We start from the raw sequence: 19,421 nt of genomic DNA on the forward strand, positions 1-19,421 counted from the left end.
AAAAAAAAAAAAAAAAAAAAAAAAAAAAAGTCTGAAATAAAACAGTGATTATTGTTAGAGAATGGTAGGTAGTTTAAATTTCCTTTCTTGTATTTTTCTGAATTTACCAACTTTCTTGTTAACAATGAATTGATGTTATTTTTAATGTCAGAAAAAGCTATTAAAATAAATAAAAAGTGGCACAGTAAGAAAGCAACCTTGCTAAAATTCCCCCAGTTTAGATCACATCCCCTTTCCCTCTAATTGGATTTCTGCATCCACTACGTATAAAAACCACTCAACTCTCCCCGTTTATTTGGGGCATTACTGTCTGAAGGCCCCCCAGATTTGCGTGCACATCTCTTGTTTATCTATCTTTTGTTACAGGGGTCTTGGCCATAAACATCACTTGCCATGAAGTGGAGTTGAGTATAATGAACTACTTGGTCCAGATGGCTGTATTCAGGGGTCACAAACGAGGCCTGTAAAACTAGACTTGTTGTAATTGTGTCTTTCAACACTCTACTGGTCATTACTTGCTATACGCCTTCACTACTTGACAGGAAGTTCAATAGGATCCGCTTTCACGCACTCTACCAGCTGCTGAAGGTAATAAGTAATGACACACACCATTATTTCACAGTAGGTGCAGTAGCTTTGTGAAGGACTGCGAACTATGGGTGAGCTTCTGTCACTCGCTGTGAGTCACATTCAAAGTCTGGGGTCTTGAAACTGTTTTCCTCTTGGAGTACCATGTGAAGGCTCTCCAAGCAGATGCTGGCATCAACCCGGACCTCTTTAACCTCCATCCACTTCTCTACATTACACCTGCCCGAGAATGGACAGTCCCTTTCACAGCTGCCTCCTCACACATCAGAAAGGAAAGGCACCTGTCACACCCACAAGAACCTTACTGCCAGGTGTAAAACTCAAAGGCTGTAACAAAGGGACCACTTGAAAGCCTGGTATGAAAAAGAGCAGGGCTCACAACAAATCCTTTTGGCAGTCCAGTGATTTCTAATTATTTTCTTTCAGCACAATGGAAGGCACCTAATTATCTTGTCAGCTGATGGATGAAAAGAGCCACCACTGATCTTCCTGTGACTCTTCGCTAATAACTTGGAAAGCGTTGAAAGAATTGAATGACATTCTTCAATTCCCATGTACTTAATGTGAAAAAGGTTTCTCAATACTTTTATCTATAAAAATGAAAAACAGCAATACAATTGATAGGGAACATTCATCCTTGATCCTTGAGTTAATCAGGGAGAAAAGGGTTCCACTAATTTATATCTTGAGATGTTTTCCCCAGTTTTTAGTTTTTATGTTTAACTAATATAAACATTTAAAAAATCTGTAATTTTAATTGGGTCATTTTTTAACAAATAAATGCCTAGGAAAATTGAAAATAAATGGTTACCTATCAATTCGTAAACACAGTATGTTGAGAAATATAACATCAAGTAGACTTTCAAGCATACAAATGAATTACAACAGGATAAATCTGTGTGGAGGAGATGGAATGGGAATAATTCCAATGAAAAAAAGGAACAACACAATATGTCACAACTGTTACAAAAGCTTACTGTACAAACCGAGAGTGAACATCAAGTCCGCTACGGACTCTGGGTGCTAGTGAAGTGTCAGCCCGGGTTCACACTGTGTCACAGATGCACTACCATGGTGTGCTGTACCGGTCAGCTTTCCTGTCACTGGCACTAAGTGTCTGACTTCCGTAATTCAAAGGAGCATAGGCTGCTCTGGCTTCTGGTCTCAGAGGGTTCGGTTCGGTCCAAGACTGCCGGCTCCAACGCGGGAATGTCATGGCAGAAGGGCACGGGGGAGCAACGCTGTTGACTTCACAGAGGCCAGGAAGCGGAACACAGGAGGACTGACAGGGAGCACTGTGCCCTTCAGAGACCTGCCCCACAGCCCAGGGACCCCCTCAGCGGGCGCCCTGAGCTGACAGCACACTCAGTCAGGACACAAGCGGATCCACCCCATGAGGACAGGGTCTCCATCACCCAATCACCCTGCACAGGTCTCTTGATCCAGCCGAGGTGACAGTTACAATGAACTGCACATGTGGAGTAGCGTGGACGGGAGGCTGTGGGTGCGTGGGGCTGGAGTTATATACCTTTCCTGCTCAAGTTTACTGTGATCTAACTGCTCTGAAAAGCAGGTCGATAAGAAATAGGAGATCATTCAAGTGCTCCTTAAATAGAAGCTGACTGGAATCAAATTGCCACGAACAGGATTTGGATTCCACTGGTAGTTTTTCAAACCATCAAAATTTAAAATATTCTGGACAGTGCATACTTTACATCTACCTAAGTTCTGGTGAAAACATCGGATGTCCATAGACAAATGTTGTGAAGTGGGACATAGTTTTTCCAACCTCACGGGGCATGCGTGGATGAAAGTCTGAGCTCTGTTCATAGATGCATCTACCGTCTGAGGTTGGCCACAAACTGCTGTGTAGAACAGACGAGGGAGGGACCCCACCAAAAGCAGGAGGAACAACACAGCTGTCCACAGGGACACAGGGAGACACAGAGGGGCAGAGGCCGAGCGAAGGCTGGGGCTGAGATGCTTGCTGGGGCTTCTACCTGTAATGCTCCAGACCCAGCACAGTCTCTGGGAGACCTGGCCATACTTCCTGCCCATGAGATGTCCCTGACTCCTTTCAATAACCCTCTGGGAAAATTCCAGGCAGAGCAGCGTCTGCTCTCCTGGCGAATCATCTCAGTGATGGAGCGCACAGCGTCTGTGGACTCAGACTCCAGTGCTGACTACGGAAACACGGAGGTCACAGACCCTCCTTAGTGTTAGGTATACACAGCTCTGGCCTCCACGGGTAAGGCCAAAGCAGCCACTTCTGAAAAAACGACTGAGCTGCTTTTAAATGAAGTAGTCTATAACAGCAATTAGAATAACTCATCAGGGCTTACTGTGTTTTTGTTCATTTTCAAATCAGATGCTTTGTTACCACTTCCCAAGTACCGGTGAGTCATCCTGTTGGAATTCTTTCCTAATTAAGCATCGAAAATCACAAATTTGCATAATCTGGTTTCTTTCCGCAAATGCATTATAGATAATGCATCATAGATTACTGAACACGATCACTGAATTTCAGTTGAGGTCAAACCACTTAACTTTTATGCATAACTTCACAGTGCATCAAGTAGCTTTCATGCTAGATTGGATCCTTTGAGACAGGAAGTACAGAAGCAGCAGCATTTCACAAATTGAGGAGTTGGATTTAAGCACTGTCAGAGCACCCCAAGGTCACACGGACAGCATGTAACAGCTGCTATCCAAGTGTGAAGTCACTTCTCTGGTCATCAGTGCAAGCAGGTGCCTGGGTGAGGACACCACAAATGTCTTGGAACCCTTTGCTGTTCTTTGTGATAAGTGAGCTAATGCAGGAGACCAGCTTGAAACCGCACTGGGCAGGCTTAGGATAGGATTGATTTGGCTTTTAATGTGGCTATTAATTAGCATTCTGCGTCACTCCCAGGCCTAAACGTGAGCTGCTAACTGACCCTCGGCTGGTGTTGGAGACAGACTTCCCTGTGCCCATGGTCACAACTGAGGGCTCAGAGATCCACGAGGCTGTGACGTCTCTACAGCAAGGAGACGCTGCCGCTGAGGAGCCAGGACCCTTGGAGCCGTTCTCCACCATCAAACGTTAGCCAAGGTAACACAGGTGCCTCGTTAGCTATGGCCTGAAGGATAGCGCAGGTGCCTTGTTAACTGTGGCCTGTCCCTCACAAGGACACACTGCTCCTCCCCTTTTAGAACCTGGTTCATGAGTGCATTAGCTCTGCTGTTCCCTGCATCTGCCTCATGCCCCCACTATGTTGTATAGTCACAAATACTGACGAATCCAGAGCGCATGCTGTTAGCCAGGCCGGAGGTGAGACCAGGAGGTCTTTAGCCAGGAGAGAGCTAACGATCAATTCCCGGCTCCCAGATAATAAACTATAGTTCGTTCTCTACTCCTTGCTCTTTTTACATTATTCTTTTGTCGCCTGCAGTCCCCTCACTTAGGGGCCCGAGCATCCCCAGTGACTTGTCAGGCTACCAACCAGAGGAGCTCAAAGCCTTCCTCTGCATTCATTTAATTACTTCCTCCCAGCATTCCCTCCAGAGAGAGGTATTCTGTAAAAGCTTCCTATTAATTGTGGAAGATATCAATATTGAGCGTAATGATGAAATTTTACCCAGTTCTGTATTATTAGTGATATTTCCAGAATGGATACTCTGGACCAGGTAAACTTATTGTTAATCAAGCTATAAATTAATGTTAACCCACCTTTTATATATTAAAGGCCAAGAACAAACAGATTGACTTTGAAGTCATGAATGCAGACTCTAAGAAGGGCAGATTCTGAACCCGCGAGCACCCCAGGTATCTGCACACCTCGGGATTATCAACTACTGTAGTAACTGAAAAATGACAATTCCCAGCATAGGCAATTACAAGGACGTTTCTGAACCGTGCGTCTCCTCTCTCCTATGTGGCTCCTGTCTTAAAGATGGACATTATGCTTCAATTACATATTTATCTCATTTTCTTGAGACAGGGTCTTTATATGTAGTTCAGGATGGCCTTGAACTCACTATGTTGCCCAGGCTGGCCTCAAACTCCTGATGATCCTCCTGCCTCAGCCACATGAGCACTGGCATTGCAGGTGTGCACTGCCACACCTGCCGTGTGCTTGAATTATTTTTATGTGTCTTTTTCTCCAACCAGATTAGCAGTTGCTTAAGGATACAGATTGTCTTAATCTGTGTATCCTCCACAGACAGCACAAGGTGATGCGTGTAACAGACATTCCATACAATGCTTCTGAAACCCAAGCAGATGTTTGTTGGAGTGAATGCCAATAAAGATCCCTCATGCCAGTCAACACTGGAAAGACGCTCAACATGTTGAAAACCAGTGGAGAGGTGACTAAATACATTGCTCAGAATCAGTCTTTTCCCTTTTATTCTAGTTAAACCCAGTTCTTCCTACACAGTCAGTTTCCAACTAGCTCTCTGAATACTTCCCAGGCAGAGCCACAGTTAGGATCAGCTGGGCAGGAAGATCAGGCCCGCAGGCCTGCAGACACAGTCCTGAGTTTGGAGGCGAAGTTCGCCGCTGCGTTCATCTAATTCTAGGATTCATCGCTGCATGCCACTGTTGGCAACTACATCTTACAAAGAGTCGCCAACCTATACAAAAGGCAGGACTATTCGGACTTTTGGATTAACTGCTTGATACAATGCTTGAGGAGTAAATCAAAGGCAATTCAGTGAATGAATTTCCAGATAGCATTTGTATAGACATATTCCTCTGAAAATATCTTTCTCCTGACTTTTTATTCTTTTGGTGCAAACCTCACATAAGCAAATAAATCTTATGTGAAAAAAGCATCAGTGGATCTCAGCACAGGACTCTTACAAGGGGGTTTCTGGTATTTCAGAATCACAAAGCCTCCCCTTTCAGGAGTGTGACACCAGTCTGAGAAAAGGCACAGCGCACGCCACTCCTGGCAGCACTGCTGAAGCCGTGAATATCTCTGCAGAGCACTGGCCCAGCACAGAGTAGGCAGTCAAATATCAGGAAGAAACTTATTACTTAAAAAAATGCCTCAGCTTCAGTTTTGATTCCTAAATTGAATTGCAGCTTAAGAGATTCCAGTCACTTATTTTTAAGAACAAATGAATCCTCACCCAAAGTATTCATTACGAGGATTCCTGCTTTCCCTTAATAACAGAGACGCTTGCAGTAGACCACAGTGCCACCGAAACCGCTGGACAAGTGAGACTGAAGGACACCTGTGTGAAGGCCGGGAGAGCAGGGAGGCAACCGAGGACTCAACAGGCCAAGATCCAAGAGAAAAAGGAGCCCAAAGGGTCCTCCACATCTCCTGAGAGCTTTGTTTCCCATCAGGGCACTTGTCTGCATCTAACTGGAGGCAGGAGGCTGGCAAAGGACTTGGCAAAGGACTTCACAAATATATAATCAAAAGATGCTCAGATTACTGACATGGAGAAAATTCAATTTAAAACCGTGGGAGATAGTACTACACACTCACAGCACGGTTAAAGTTAAAAACAAAACAAAACAAAAAATCCACCAATGGCCACCAAGGTCCTGAACAACAGGAATTTTCATACAGTGCTAAAGAGAGAGAAAAACTATAGAGCACATTTGGAAAACTACTCAGCAGTGTCTGCTAAAGCTAAGCATGAGCCTAAACTAAGGCGTAGAAACTGCACTCGTAGGTATATATGCAAAAGATGTGCCTCATGCCTCCCAACAAAAGACAAGTGCAAAATATTGCTGCCAGCATTAGTTGTTTAAGCTCCGAAGAAGAACTGAGTCAAATGCCCATCAACGACACAATGAATAATCTCTTCATGTAGCCACACAATAGGGCCACTAAACGGCGCCGAAGAAGAAACCAAGACTTAGGCAGAAACATGCATTAAAGTCAAGTGGGAAAAAAGCTGCACACAAAGGAGGACTGTGATGTGATTTCACTTTGTATAAAATTCCAAAGGGCGATACAAACCGGAGCGGAGGCTGTCTGTGGATCGGGGAGTTCTGCCTGGGAAGGGTATGAGAAGCTCCCGCAGCATTCTCCGTCTTGATGCGGGTCACAGGGCACATTCACTGTGTACACATTCGGAGTGTGGCCATGGCACACGCGTTGATTCATTAGGCATCATGGCCAGCTTCAGATACCCACTCCCTTCCACCTCTGAGTTACATGACAGTTGTGTTGCACAATTCCTGGGCGCCGACTTTCAGAATGACACAGCATTGTGTAGGAGCTACGCGGCCGGCCCGGTTTGGCTGTGTGCGCCCTGGCTCTGTGCTGTCTTCCTACGCACTAGAAAACGGCCAGGTGGAAAAGTTGCCTTGGGCACAGAGATGGAAGTCAAATGCTGAGAATGGCCGAGCTGTTCTGCTAGCGATGCCCACCGATAAGTGGACTGGGGCATGCAAGAAACAAGCTCATAGATTATTTGAGCCACTGATTTGGGGGACTTCAGCGCAGAGGACGCGCTCATGAACACAGGGATTAACGTGGTGTTGATGGCAGTTAGAGAGGTGAAAACTCGGTACCGCAGGGTTTGATGAGTATCACCAACAAGAGTATTTCATTGTCTTCTTGTCAGTTGGTCACTATATACCCTAGAGAGGACTACAGAAAATAGCATAGTACAGGAGAAAGTATTTCTGCACGAGGATGCTTTTCTGGAGTCTCCTAATTCTGCCCTCCAGTAATGTAGAGCTTTCTTTTATAAACTTATAAAATGGAAAGATGTCTAGATGATCCTTGTACATTTAACTTGAGGGAAACATCTTCAAATATGGAGAACAACCTTTCACTTGTGTGGATTGTTTGTAGTACAAAATTACAATAAATTGTATATTTTCCAAGCCGCACATGCTGGTGAATGCCCGTAATGCCAGCAACATAGGAGACTGAGGCAGGAGGATCACAAGTTTGAGGCCAGCCTGGGCAAAATAAAACAAACACGGCTAGGAGTGCAGCTCACTGGTAGAGCACCTGCACAACATGGGTGAGGCCCTGGATTCAGTCTCCAAGACCACACCCCCCCACACCCCCCCCCACACTTTCAGGTGCTTTCAGCATTGATAAATACAAAATACGAACAACAAAGAAAACAGCACCTTTAAAAGATGAAACATTGACAACCAGCAGGGCCCTGAGGCAGGGTACAGTTAGTTGGGCTCAACAGAAATGGACAGAAGAGGAAGCTCAGACAGCAACAGACAGACAGATTTTGGGTTCCTAATGCAAAGAAACAAATGGATATTTTCTTTCTGAATCCTTGCATCTCCAAGTGCTCTTCGTTCCCATGGGGCTGAGTTTGTGCTCACGTGGAAGGAACACAGCGTGGTGCTCTGAGGTGGTGGCATGGTCAGTACCCAAGCGACATTAAAAAGCCCTTCACAGAGGACACGGTTCAACAACACACGGCTCCTCTTACCTGGGGGTTTTTAAACACAGCGTATTTTTCTTCTTTCTCCAAAAACAGTACTTTATTTTCTGTGTCTCTTGTCCAGTCTGATAAGACTTCCACAACATTTTCATGGTCTTCAAAAAACCTCTCTGATGAAGTAAGAAAAAAATATTCTTTCAGACCTAAGACATTAGGGTTCCCAACTGAGAAACAAGCTTTTGTTGAGTTAAACACCCCCAGTGCTTTACAATTTTCCTCGACGTTTCTAAAACTCTTAATTCCTACATGACGTCACGCTGCAGTGTCCCTGTTATATTCATCTTTTGGTGTCAGGTTTTCAATTTACCTTCCAAAAAACCCCAAACATTCTAGGTGACGGGCAGAACCTGTAATACAATGGTTTGCTACATGCTTAAAAAAAAAAGGTAGCATTTTTAAATAGCCCATTGGCAAATATTCTCCTGTGAGGAGGAAAATACAGCAACGACTGCTTACACAGTGATTGAAATTAGAGACTCGCCATTTGTTCTGTAGAGCAGCTCACCTTAAAGCTCTACAATGTGTGAATATCTGAGTCAAACTTAAACACATAAAGAAAGGCTCTCCTTTCTCTCCTTGATTCCTAGAACAGAAGAAAACTTCGAGCGGTGCGGCTGTTTTAGTGTAGACTATTTCTTGCAGAAAAAGAAAATGTCCCCCAGGCTTCTAAGGCAGTTGATTTTGGGTTCCACTCAGGCTCCTGGGAGACAGTGGTCCTGGGAGTGCTATTAAGAATGAAAACTGAAAGGGAACTTCTTAAATTGTTTTAAAAAAGAAAAGAAAAAACTCCAGTGAGGTGTGGGGGCACACCCTGTAATCGTAGCACTGGGGCGTTGATTCAGGAGAATCACAAGCTTGAGCTCAGCCTGGGTAAGAGAGTGACTCAGTGAGACTCTGTCTCGAAAATAATAATACTAAAGGGGGGAGGGCGATGCTGCTCACTATGAGTGCCCTCGGCTCAATCCCCAATACTGCAAAAAACCAAACCAAAAGTCTACATAAATGTCTATCACTGGCTTTGCTTTCTGGGACACAGCCTTTCCCACTAGACGAAGTGTCCAGGATCAGGCAAGTGGACAGGGAGAAAGGGAGCTAAGCACAGCTCGGAGGCCTGGGACAGTCGCCCTCCACTGTGAGCAGGCAATCTCTAAAGGGACATCAGCCGACAGACACCTGTGCCCTCCCCGCAGCTGCTCCGCTTACTGGGCAGACAGGAAGAAGAGTCTTGCCACTTTTCAGCAATGATATGCTCATATCCCAGAAGGTCCAGCCACTTGCTACAAGCTGAGTGTGTCTGTCACACAGAAATGCAGAGACAAGTACTCCCCTACCCAGGGCCGTGACACAGGGATATCTTGAGAACACGGAACAGGCCAAAGCCTGCAGCAAAGCAAACCCACGGGCTTCTGGAGTGCAGCCCGCTGCTGGCAGGGACTCACCGATCTGTAGCTCTGGGTAAATTTCATAAAGACACCAGTCCACACTGCAGTCACAGTGAGTTTTCTCAAAAAGATTGTCCAGGACATCTCGGGCCAGCTGTCGCTCATCCACCATCAGTGACTTTGTGCTGTTATCGTTCATGTGCACCTTGACCACGAGCTGAGGGCAGAGCCACAGAGGAGCTAGTGAGTTTCAGCAGCTGCAGGAGGCCACTAGGGCCTCCACTTTGGTACTGTTTCTGCAGTGCAAGCGAGAATGTGCCCTGTGCACCCATCGTCACGTACTTATATGGCACCCACCTGTGTTCTGGGAGAAAAGAGCAGGAGAAAGCGACTCACAGAAAACAAACAATAAGCAAAGCCCTCGCCCTGCCCTCAGAGACCGCATTCTGGTGGGGGACACAGAAAACTGAGCCACGAAGCCTGACTTCTCGCTTTCCCAACACCCTTCTGCTGCTCGTCCTCACCCCAGGCTGGAGGCCATCACATTTCTAAACCGAAAGCCCCTCCGAGGTCTTCATAACAACTCTTGCTTAGCGGGGCTGGGGTTTATTTCATGTAGCCAAAGAGAGTGAAGATGCCAGGAAAGACCCAGAAGCTTCTCAGAGTGTGCTGTGACACAGCACAGCCTGCAGAGGGGCCTCCCAGTCCAGGCTGATGGGGACAGAAGAGCAGCGTCAGCCGGAGGGGGATTTAAGGAAAAGTACATGGACTGAGAGCCGCGCTGCTCTGGAGCCACGCAGGCAAACGTTTTACTCCATTAAAAGACCCAAGGAATGAATTCGGAATCAAACGGACAGTTATCAAATCCGGAGCAGAATTTACTCCTCTTCAGCAAGGCCCAGAGCACCGCCGGCCTTCTGGGCAGAGCGTTACAGTTAATAAAACTTCTGATCTCACCCAGAGCCCACGGTTCTGAGGCTGCATAGCAAAACTATTCACAGACAGCGCAGCCACAGCTCGCATTTTCACTGGTGCCATGCATTTTGGCATTAGGGCGGAGTGTTGGTCCCGGCTGCTTTCCAGTGCGACTTGTCTTGCACAGCGATCTACTGCAGTCATTGACTTGCTTCCTCTCCACAAGTCTGGGTTAGGTCCTGAGAAGCTCTTGGCGGCCCTGAAGCCCACAGACTGAGCAGTGCTTTCCTGTGGATCGCTATGCAGAGCTACTGACAGCTAGCGAAGGAAAACCTCTGCAAGAAGCAGGCAAAGACCACAAATGGAAGCCTCACCCAGCCCTCCGCTCCCAACCCAGGGACCCACCAGTCAGACCCCGCTCCCACCTCTGCCTCATAAATGCTCCTCTCCCCGGAGAACCTGCAGCCCAGAAAACTGCAGTCGGAACACTTCCTCTTCCATTTGCCTTTGCCTTTTGATGTATTTCTTCTCTTTTTTTTAGTGAGTTTATCTGATATATTTTAAAGGACTGGCCCAACTATCACGGGGTCGAAGGTGCGTCCATCCAACCTCAGAACACACGGGAAAGCTGCTCGAAGCCGGAATTCCTTGAATGGCAGTATTTGTCCAGATTAATGTTCCTGGGAAAGGGGTCTGCTCTCTGCTGAGAGTCACAGCTGTGAATTAGCTGCATGTCCTAGGAAATGCCACCAGGGTCAGGGCTTAGAAAACAATCTTCGTGGTGAAAACAATTAATGATGTTTGGCCGTATTTTGTTCCTGCTTGGAATTCTTAAGAGCATAAAACATATGTTTTCTTTTATTTTTAAAGAGATGAAATAATAGGCCACATTATTTCACAATGATAGAAGAAATTTTTGGCAGAACTCACAAACTAGATTTAATCCACATGTACTCATGAACAACCACGATTATAGAATTTAGACAACACAAAAACCAAGACGACGCTGGTGACTTTTAACAAGAAATCATATTTACGGTTCCTCCTAGCTCCCCTCACATTTGTAAGTTGAAAAGCGGCTCTATCCGGGATAGAACAGAATTAAATTGCAGTTTTGTTATGCAATTTAGCAGGCTAAGTGTTTTCCACAGAGACATGATATTGTATGGGGATTAAATAATTCAAGGAAAATAATTCAAGGACCCTCATCCGTCTAATCCATTATAGTAAACATTTTTATCATTGTACATTTAAAAAGATTTTTCATTTGCAAGCTGTAACATGCAAATGTACCCTGGCCCTAAGTCATGTACCGGCCGCTTTTGGCTTCTATAAGCTTAACGACAGGAATTGTCTCCTGTGCCACAGAACTTTAGAACAAACGGATCGATGGGATGAATGAACGCACGGATGTGATTTTGCTTCTAATTAAAAAGCTTTGCCGCACCGGTGCCGCACGTGACTCGTAATTCACAACGTCCAGCACTCCGTGACACCCTCGAAGGCAAAGTACTTCACATGGACTTGATTCTGTGTCTTTAAAAGCGTGCTGTAGATTACGTGCGAGAACCTCACAGGTCCTTTCTTAAGGTCTGAGCCTTACTTTCTTAATGTTCCATGCCACAGACAGGCTGTTGTCTAAAAAAGCATACTTGGAGTGTGCAAGGTCAGGACACGTAACTCACTTTGGGAATTTCCCTTCCTTTCCCACTGATCACAGTGGCTTCTGTTTTACATCTTCCTCACTGCATCACAGCAGACTGCGCTCTGTGCTCACTGTTATGATTCATCTACACTAAATGCTGCGAAGTTCTTGCTTTCTGACAGATAACAGGAAATAGCTGTTATCATCCTGTTCTCTGATGGGCCAGCTGGTGCGAGCTGACTGCATCTGCTGCTTGTTCTGCCTCCATGTATGAAACAACTTCCCTTTTTATTTCTTTCCTGAAAATGTATGTGATGTGGCCCTCGTTTATAATAACCCAGCGGCTGAAACAGTCTGTGACTTCCGTGTCTGCCTCTGTCGTCTCTGTCTCCTCCGGGAAAGCCAGCGGCTCTGCACTGCCCAGCACCACCTGTCTCCTGAGAGACCCAAGTCCACGCGCGCACCTGCATGTCGGGTTTGTGCCGCCGAGATTCTGCATCCAGCTGGGATTTTCCAGGAATCGGCCAGGGTCATCCTCAAAACCCACGCATCAGCCTTGACGGCCCTGGCAAAGCGCTCAGCCGAGGACAGGACCCGGACCCTCCTCCGCGGTGAGATCTGTGCCCCCTCCCTGACCGCACTCCTCCCTTTGCTTTTCTCAGTGGCTCACGGCACACGGGCCACACGGTCTCTACCGCCGCCACGCTGACGGGGCCACTTGCTGCGTGCCTTCTGCTCTCCCTTGTTAGAGCGGAGCTCAGCACAGGGAACTGCTCCACCTGACCTGCTCGTCGGACTGGCGGCTTTCCAGGAGGAGCTTCTGGGGAGGTGGGGAAGGAGACAGGTGAACAGACAGCATGGTGGAGTGCGACAGGCACCGAGGAGAAAAGTCGATCAGAAGCGCAGGATGGGTGTGAGGAGCAAGGGAGGAGAAGGGGCCCGGAGTACTTAGGAAGAGCAGGGAGCCTCCTGGACTCCGAGGAAGAGGCGGGGCGCCCACAGGAAGGGCCTGGCAGGCAGGGTGGGGACAGGCGGCTACGGAGCGGGATGAGGCGTCTGTGAGAGGCGAGGCCACCACGAGGGCTGCGGCTTCACTGCAGGGCAGCAGTCCTTGGGGAAGACAAGGAGACGATGGAAAGTGGGCACTGGGATTGGCTGGTCTCAGAGAGCACCACAACAGCTCATCCCTCGACACAGGAAAGACCACGGGGTGTACTGCACCCACGCAGGAGGGTAACATGTCTGCATGAGCTTTTCTTCAGTTGCTTCTATTGTTTCTTTTTTGAGACAAGGTCTCACCATGTAGTTCAGACTGACCTGGAACTCACTGTGTAGCCCACGCTGTTCTCCAACTCACAGCGATCCTCCTGCCTCAGCCTCCCGAGTGCTGGGATTACAGGCGTGCGCCACCATGCCCGGCTCAGTTGCTTCTATTGTTTCTTTTGTGAGACAAGGTCTCACCATGTAGTTCAGACGGACCTGGAACTCACTGTGTAGCCCACGCTGTTCTCCACCTCACAGCGATCCTCCTGCCTCAGCCTCCCGAGTGCTGGGATTACAGGCGTGCGCCACCATGCCCGGCTCAGTTGCTTCTATTGTTTCTTTTGTGAGACAAGGTCTCACCATGTAGTTCAGACGGACCTGGAACTCACTGTGTAGCCCACGCTGTTCTCCACCTCACAGCGATCCTCCTGCCTCAGCCTCCCGAGTGCTGGGATTACAGGCGTGCGCCACCATGCCCGGCTCAGTTGCTTCTATTGTTTCTTTTGTGAGACAAGGTCTCACCATGTAGTTCAGACGGACCTGGAACTCACTGTGTAGCCCACGCTGTTCTCCACCTCACAGCGATCCTCCTGCCTCAGCCTCCCGAGTGCTGGGATTACAGGCGTGCGCCACCATGCCCGGCTCAGTTGCTTCTATTGTTTCTTTTGTGAGACAAGGTCTCACCATGTAGTTCAGACGGACCTGGAACTCACTGTGTAGCCCACGCTGTTCTCCACCTCACAGCGATCCTCCTGCCTCAGCCTCCCGAGTGCTGGGATTACAGGCGTGCGCCACCATGCCCGGCTCAGTTGCTTCTATTGTTTCTTTTGTGAGACAAGGTCTCACCATGTAGTTCAGACGGACCTGGAACTCACTGTGTAGCCCACGCTGTTCTCCACCTCACAGCGATCCTCCTGCCTCAGCCTCCCGAGTGCTGGGATTACAGGCGTGCGCCACCATGCCCGGCTCAGTTGCTTCTATTGTTTCTTTTGTGAGACAAGGTCTCACCATGTAGTTCAGACGGACCTGGAACTCACTGTGTAGCCCACGCTGTTCTCCACCTCACAGCGATCCTCCTGCCTCAGCCTCCCGAGTGCTGGGATTACAGGCGTGCGCCACCATGCCCGGCTCAGTTGCTTCTATTGTTTCTTTTGTGAGACAAGGTCTCACCATGTAGTTCAGACGGACCTGGAACTCACTGTGTAGCCCACGCTGTTCTCCACCTCACAGCGATCCTCCTGCCTCAGCCTCCCGAGTGCTGGGATTACAGGCGTGCGCCACCATGCCCGGCTCAGTTGCTTCTATTGTTTCTTTTGTGAGACAAGGTCTCACCATGTAGTTCAGACGGACCTGGAACTCACTGTGTAGCCCACGCTGTTCTCCACCTCACAGCGATCCTCCTGCCTCAGCCTCCCGAGTGCTGGGATTACAGGCGTGCGCCACCATGCCCGGCTCAGTTGCTTCTATTGTTTCTTTTGTGAGACAAGGTCTCACCATGTAGTTCAGACGGACCTGGAACTCACTGTGTAGCCCACGCTGTTCTCCACCTCACAGCGATCCTCCTGCCTCAGCCTCCCGAGTGCTGGGATTACAGGCGTGCGCCACCATGCCCGGCTCAGTTGCTTCTATTGTTTCTTTTGTGAGACAAGGTCTCACCATGTAGTTCAGACGGACCTGGAACTCACTGTGTAGCCCACGCTGTTCTCCACCTCACAGCGATCCTCCTGCCTCAGCCTCCCGAGTGCTGGGATTACAGGCGTGCGCCACCATGCCCGGCTCAGTTGCTTCTATTGTTTCTTTTGTGAGACAAGGTCTCACCATGTAGTTCAGACGGACCTGGAACTCACTGTGTAGCCCACGCTGTTCTCCACCTCACAGCGATCCTCCTGCCTCAGCCTCCCGAGTGCTGGGATTACAGGCGTGCGCCACCATGCCCGGCTCAGTTGCTTCTATTGTTTCTTTTGTGAGACAAGGTCTCACCATGTAGTTCAGACGGACCTGGAACTCACTGTGTAGCCCACGCTGTTCTCCACCTCACAGCGATCCTCCTGCCTCAGCCTCCCGAGTGCTGGGATTACAGGCGTGCGCCACCATGCCCGGCTCAGTTGCTTCTATTGTTTCTTTTGTGAGACAAGGTCTCACCATGTAGTTCAGACGGACCTGGAACTCACTGTGTAGCCCACGCTGTTCTCCACCTCACAGCGATCCTCCTGCCTCAGCCTCCCGAGTGCTGGGATTACAGGCGTGCGCCACCATGCCCGGCTCAGTTGCTTCTATTGTTTCTTTTGTGAGACAAGGTCTCACCATGTAGTTCAGACTGACCTGGAACTCACTGTGTAGCCCACGCTGTTCTCCAACTCACAGCGATCCTCCTGCCTCAGCCTCCCGAGTGCTGGGATTACAGGCGTGCGCCACCATGCCCGGCTCAGTTGCTTCTATTTTCACAGTGCAACTGGCAGCAAAATCATGAGCTGAGCAACTGCAGGAGAGGGTAGTGGCACTGCAGATTTCACGAGACACGGTCAGAATGGTTTTCCAGACTGACAGGAGTGAGCGGTCCAGGGAAGCTCGGGCAGGACCGAGGGCCCAGGGCTGAGTCAGGGGAGGAGGCTGGATGCGGGCCAGGTCTGGGAGAAGGCCAAGGCCGATGAGGACGTATAATTCCAACCAATGACCACGAGATTCCATCTGCTGTGGTTTGGAGAGGTGCTTCCCCCAAAAGCCTGCATGCTGGAAGGTTGGTTCCGCCGGTGGAGCTATTAGAAGGTGGTGGAGCCCTCAGGAGGCAGGACTCAGCGGAAGTGGGGGGTGGGCGGCACACCCTGGAGGGGACACGGAACCCTGGCATCTTCCTCTCTTTTGCTTTTTCTTTCCAGTCGCCATGAAATGAGCCAGTCCCCTCTGCCCCATGCTCCTGCCAGGACGTGCTGTGTCACCACAGGCCCAAGGCAGCAGGGCCATACACCTCTGAAACCGTGATCCAAAATAAACCTTTCCTCCTGTAGGTCAGTTATCCAGTGAACAGGGCAAAATAATGGAAAAGCAGTTCACATATGTTTGGAATGAATGGAACCAGACTGATCGGGAAAAGACCCTCAAGGTGAACCTTGAAAGTCTGCACCAAGGGATCATCAAGGAGTAGTTACTGACCAACCCACATGTACGAGACACGTCATTCCAAGAGCTGTGACAGGTGCGGCAGGGTTGTGAAGTGTAAGTCCCCACACGAAAAGGACAACTGTCGTTCTACAAGTCGAGAGCTCTTCATGAGGCTCATCGATGGGAGGTGCTTTAGGAGTTGAAATAAGATGAAGACTGGTTCTACACTGACATTGCATTATTAGGTATAGACCCCTAATGAGGTTAGCTCATAGCTGTTTTGTAATAATACACCTGTTCCCGGAAATCCTTTGCACTCTGAAAGTGTGCACTGAAATCACAGGATTATTGGGGAGGTAGGGGTAGAGGAGGGTCACTCAAAATCTACGCAACTTAGAAACCAGAGCGCCAGCAGAGAGCTTTGGCTCGCAGGAGATGACTGGACAGTCGGGGGCAGGAAGCAGCGCTGAAGGCTGCCCCGGGGGTGTGGAAAACGTACAGGAGCGAATTATGGAAATGTAAGCCCAGAAAGTGCACAGAGTCCCGGAGAGTGCAGTTCAGGGAGGGAAGCCCCATGACACAGATTTGCTTTGAAGTTTCTCAAAATAGATCTGAAAAGGCCCTGCCCCTGCTGTGTGGCAGCCAAACCAGTGGCCCTGTCCTTTCTTTTTGGCTTTTTGAGACAGGGTCTCACTATGTAGTTGCGACTGACCTGCAACTCACTACGCAGCCCAGGCTGGTCTCGAACTCACACCAGACCTACCAAGTGCTGGGATTACAGGCGTGCACCACCACACCCGCATGTCCTTTCTTGTTAAATATAAATTCTAGGGCTGGGGATTTAGCTTAGTAGTGCTGCCGCCTGCCTCACAAGCGCAAGGACCTGAGTTCGATTCCCAGTAAAAAAAAAAAAAAAAGTAAATTCTAGGGGATGAAAAAATATTAAGACGTGTTAAATATATGCACCAACTCCTTATGATGAATGTAATTATTATGTGCAGTAAATATGTATTAATAAAATAAAAATTAAAAAAATTCCAAGACCAGGTATGTCAGCACATGCCTATAATTCCAGCATACAGGAGGCGGAGCAGGTGGATTGTGAGTTCTACTCCCATTATTCCAGCTCCCAGAAAAACCCAAGAAGCCAAGAAAAGCTCATGCAGAAATTAAGGAAACTTCCATTTTTTTTTTTTTTTGAGACAGGGTCTCACTATGTAGTTGAAACTGACCTGGAACTCACTGTGTAGCCCAGGCTGGTCTCAAACTCTCAGCGATCCTCCTGCTTCAGCCTCCTGAGTGCGTGATTACAGGCGTGCGCCACCACACCCAGTGGAAACTTCCATTTTTATACTAACGTAGGTCCCTTATTCGTTGCTCATAAATGAGCCATCTTTTGCTACAGAAGAGAATAATTTATCTTCACCTTTAGAATTAAAAAACCAACTGAGAAGTACCACTTGAAACATTAATTTTGTCATTAATTATACTAAGATATCCTTAACTGAACTTCTCCTGTGCTGAAGTGAGTCATAGCTTTTACCTTCTTCACCTTGGCCTCCTTCAGCTTCTCCAGTGCTAGCTTAATCTTATCAGCCTTGGCTTGGGCTTCTTCTTCTTCCTGTAAAGAAAGTCAGCACAGTCCAGCAAGTAATTCCAGCGAGTAATCGCTCCCGTTGGTAGTGTTTCAGTTACTTTACGGACGTTCGGTTTCACGTTTGAGTTTGAGAATTTAGATGGCTATAGCCACAATCTCTAACCCAGAGGTACAGAAAGCAGCAAGCTTTCCTGTCCTGGGACTTGTGACTGACAAGACGAAACGGTGACCGTGACAGGTGTCTCTGCTGCCTCACAAAGGAGGGCACCAGCTTAAGGAGGGGAAGAGGACCCATCTCGGTGCATTCGGACACTTCCTAAAATCATATGCTGCCTGGATTACAACGCCTTCTGCGGGGATTCTTAGGAGGTCCTTAACTCCCTGAAGTTAAGACTTGGACTCAAACTCAAACTTAAAAATCACCAAAAAATAAAAAAAAAAAAAAAAAAAAAAAAAAAAAAAAAGCACTGATGAACAGCTATGACCAGTCAGAAAAAAGAGGGAAGGATTTTATGAGCCCAAGTTCCTTCAATTTTTCTAACTTAATTTTCTGAGGACAGGATTATTAAGGTGTCTTATTTTAGGATGAGGAAAAGATGAGCTGTCCTGGTTGCACTCTAATTCTAGAAAGTAGGCATGTCCCTTAAACCAGGGGTTCTTCATTTTTTTTTTTTTTGAGCCACAAGCCTCTTAAAGAATATGTTGAAAGTGAGGAGTTCTATAAAGCTTCACATCTGTATTTATTTTCAAGGAACTCATGTCCTCCTTGAACTCTTCATGGGTCCCATTTTAAAAGACTTTGCTCTACACTGATTAGAAATTTTCACATAATTTTTCCATAATAAGGGCAGAGCACAGCAATGAGTATGACAAAGTTTGATTATTTGATTTATATTTAAAAGTTGTTCATTCAAGGGACACTGAAGGAATTTCTAAGGTGACGAGGGGCAGTGGTGTGAACACTGATTATTATCACTTAGTACTTTGAACGTGGAAGCCACAGGAGGCTGCACGGGGCTCTTACTCTAAAATATCTTGAAGGGGCTCACTCTAAGCAAGACCCTCAAAAGTGCTCTTTTACTTTTACAAGAGACACAGTATGAATCAATGCCCCACATGACAGCAATATGAAGTTCTATCTGTTTGTTTCTCCAAAGACCACTTGATTTGTTTTATTAATATCAAGCACTCATGACATACCTGCTTTATCACCTTCCTAACTCTGACATTAGGAGTGATATTTAGATGTCCTTTTGCTCTCTTGAACAGTCGAGATGCCAAAGTCATCAATGTTCAACCAAGTTCAATTCAGGAAATATGCAATGAATATCCTTTTAGGGGGCTACCTGGGATCGAACCCAGAACCTTGTGCTTGTGAGGCAGGTGGTAGTACCACTGAGCTAAATCCCCGGCCCTGCAGTGAATATCTTTTATTATCTATGTACTGGCTACAAGCATGGACACAGAAATATATGTATTAGCTCTTGAGTTCATCCAAAATAATGAATAA

General features: G+C 47.6%; 1 protein-coding gene across 1 annotated transcript in view; it reads right to left on the minus strand.

Annotated features, from left to right (window-relative positions):
- Positions 1 to 19,421, minus strand: part of Apbb1ip (amyloid beta precursor protein binding family B member 1 interacting protein) — a 53,885-nt gene that overhangs the window by 26,838 nt on the left and 7,626 nt on the right. Inside the window, exons 4-6 of the mRNA XM_033759505.1 lie at positions 17,858 to 17,935; positions 9,450 to 9,609; positions 7,999 to 8,120 (exon numbers count right to left, since the gene is read on the minus strand). Coding sequence (XP_033615396.1) covers positions 7,999 to 8,120; positions 9,450 to 9,609; positions 17,858 to 17,935 — 360 coding nt within the window. The remainder of the gene's footprint in view (positions 1 to 7,998; positions 8,121 to 9,449; positions 9,610 to 17,857; positions 17,936 to 19,421) is intronic.

Source organism: Fukomys damarensis, unplaced genomic scaffold (assembly GCF_012274545.1).
Source record: "Fukomys damarensis isolate Sample0158 unplaced genomic scaffold, DMR_v1.0_HiC HiC_scaffold_37, whole genome shotgun sequence".
Lineage (NCBI taxonomy): Eukaryota > Metazoa > Chordata > Mammalia > Rodentia > Bathyergidae > Fukomys > Fukomys damarensis.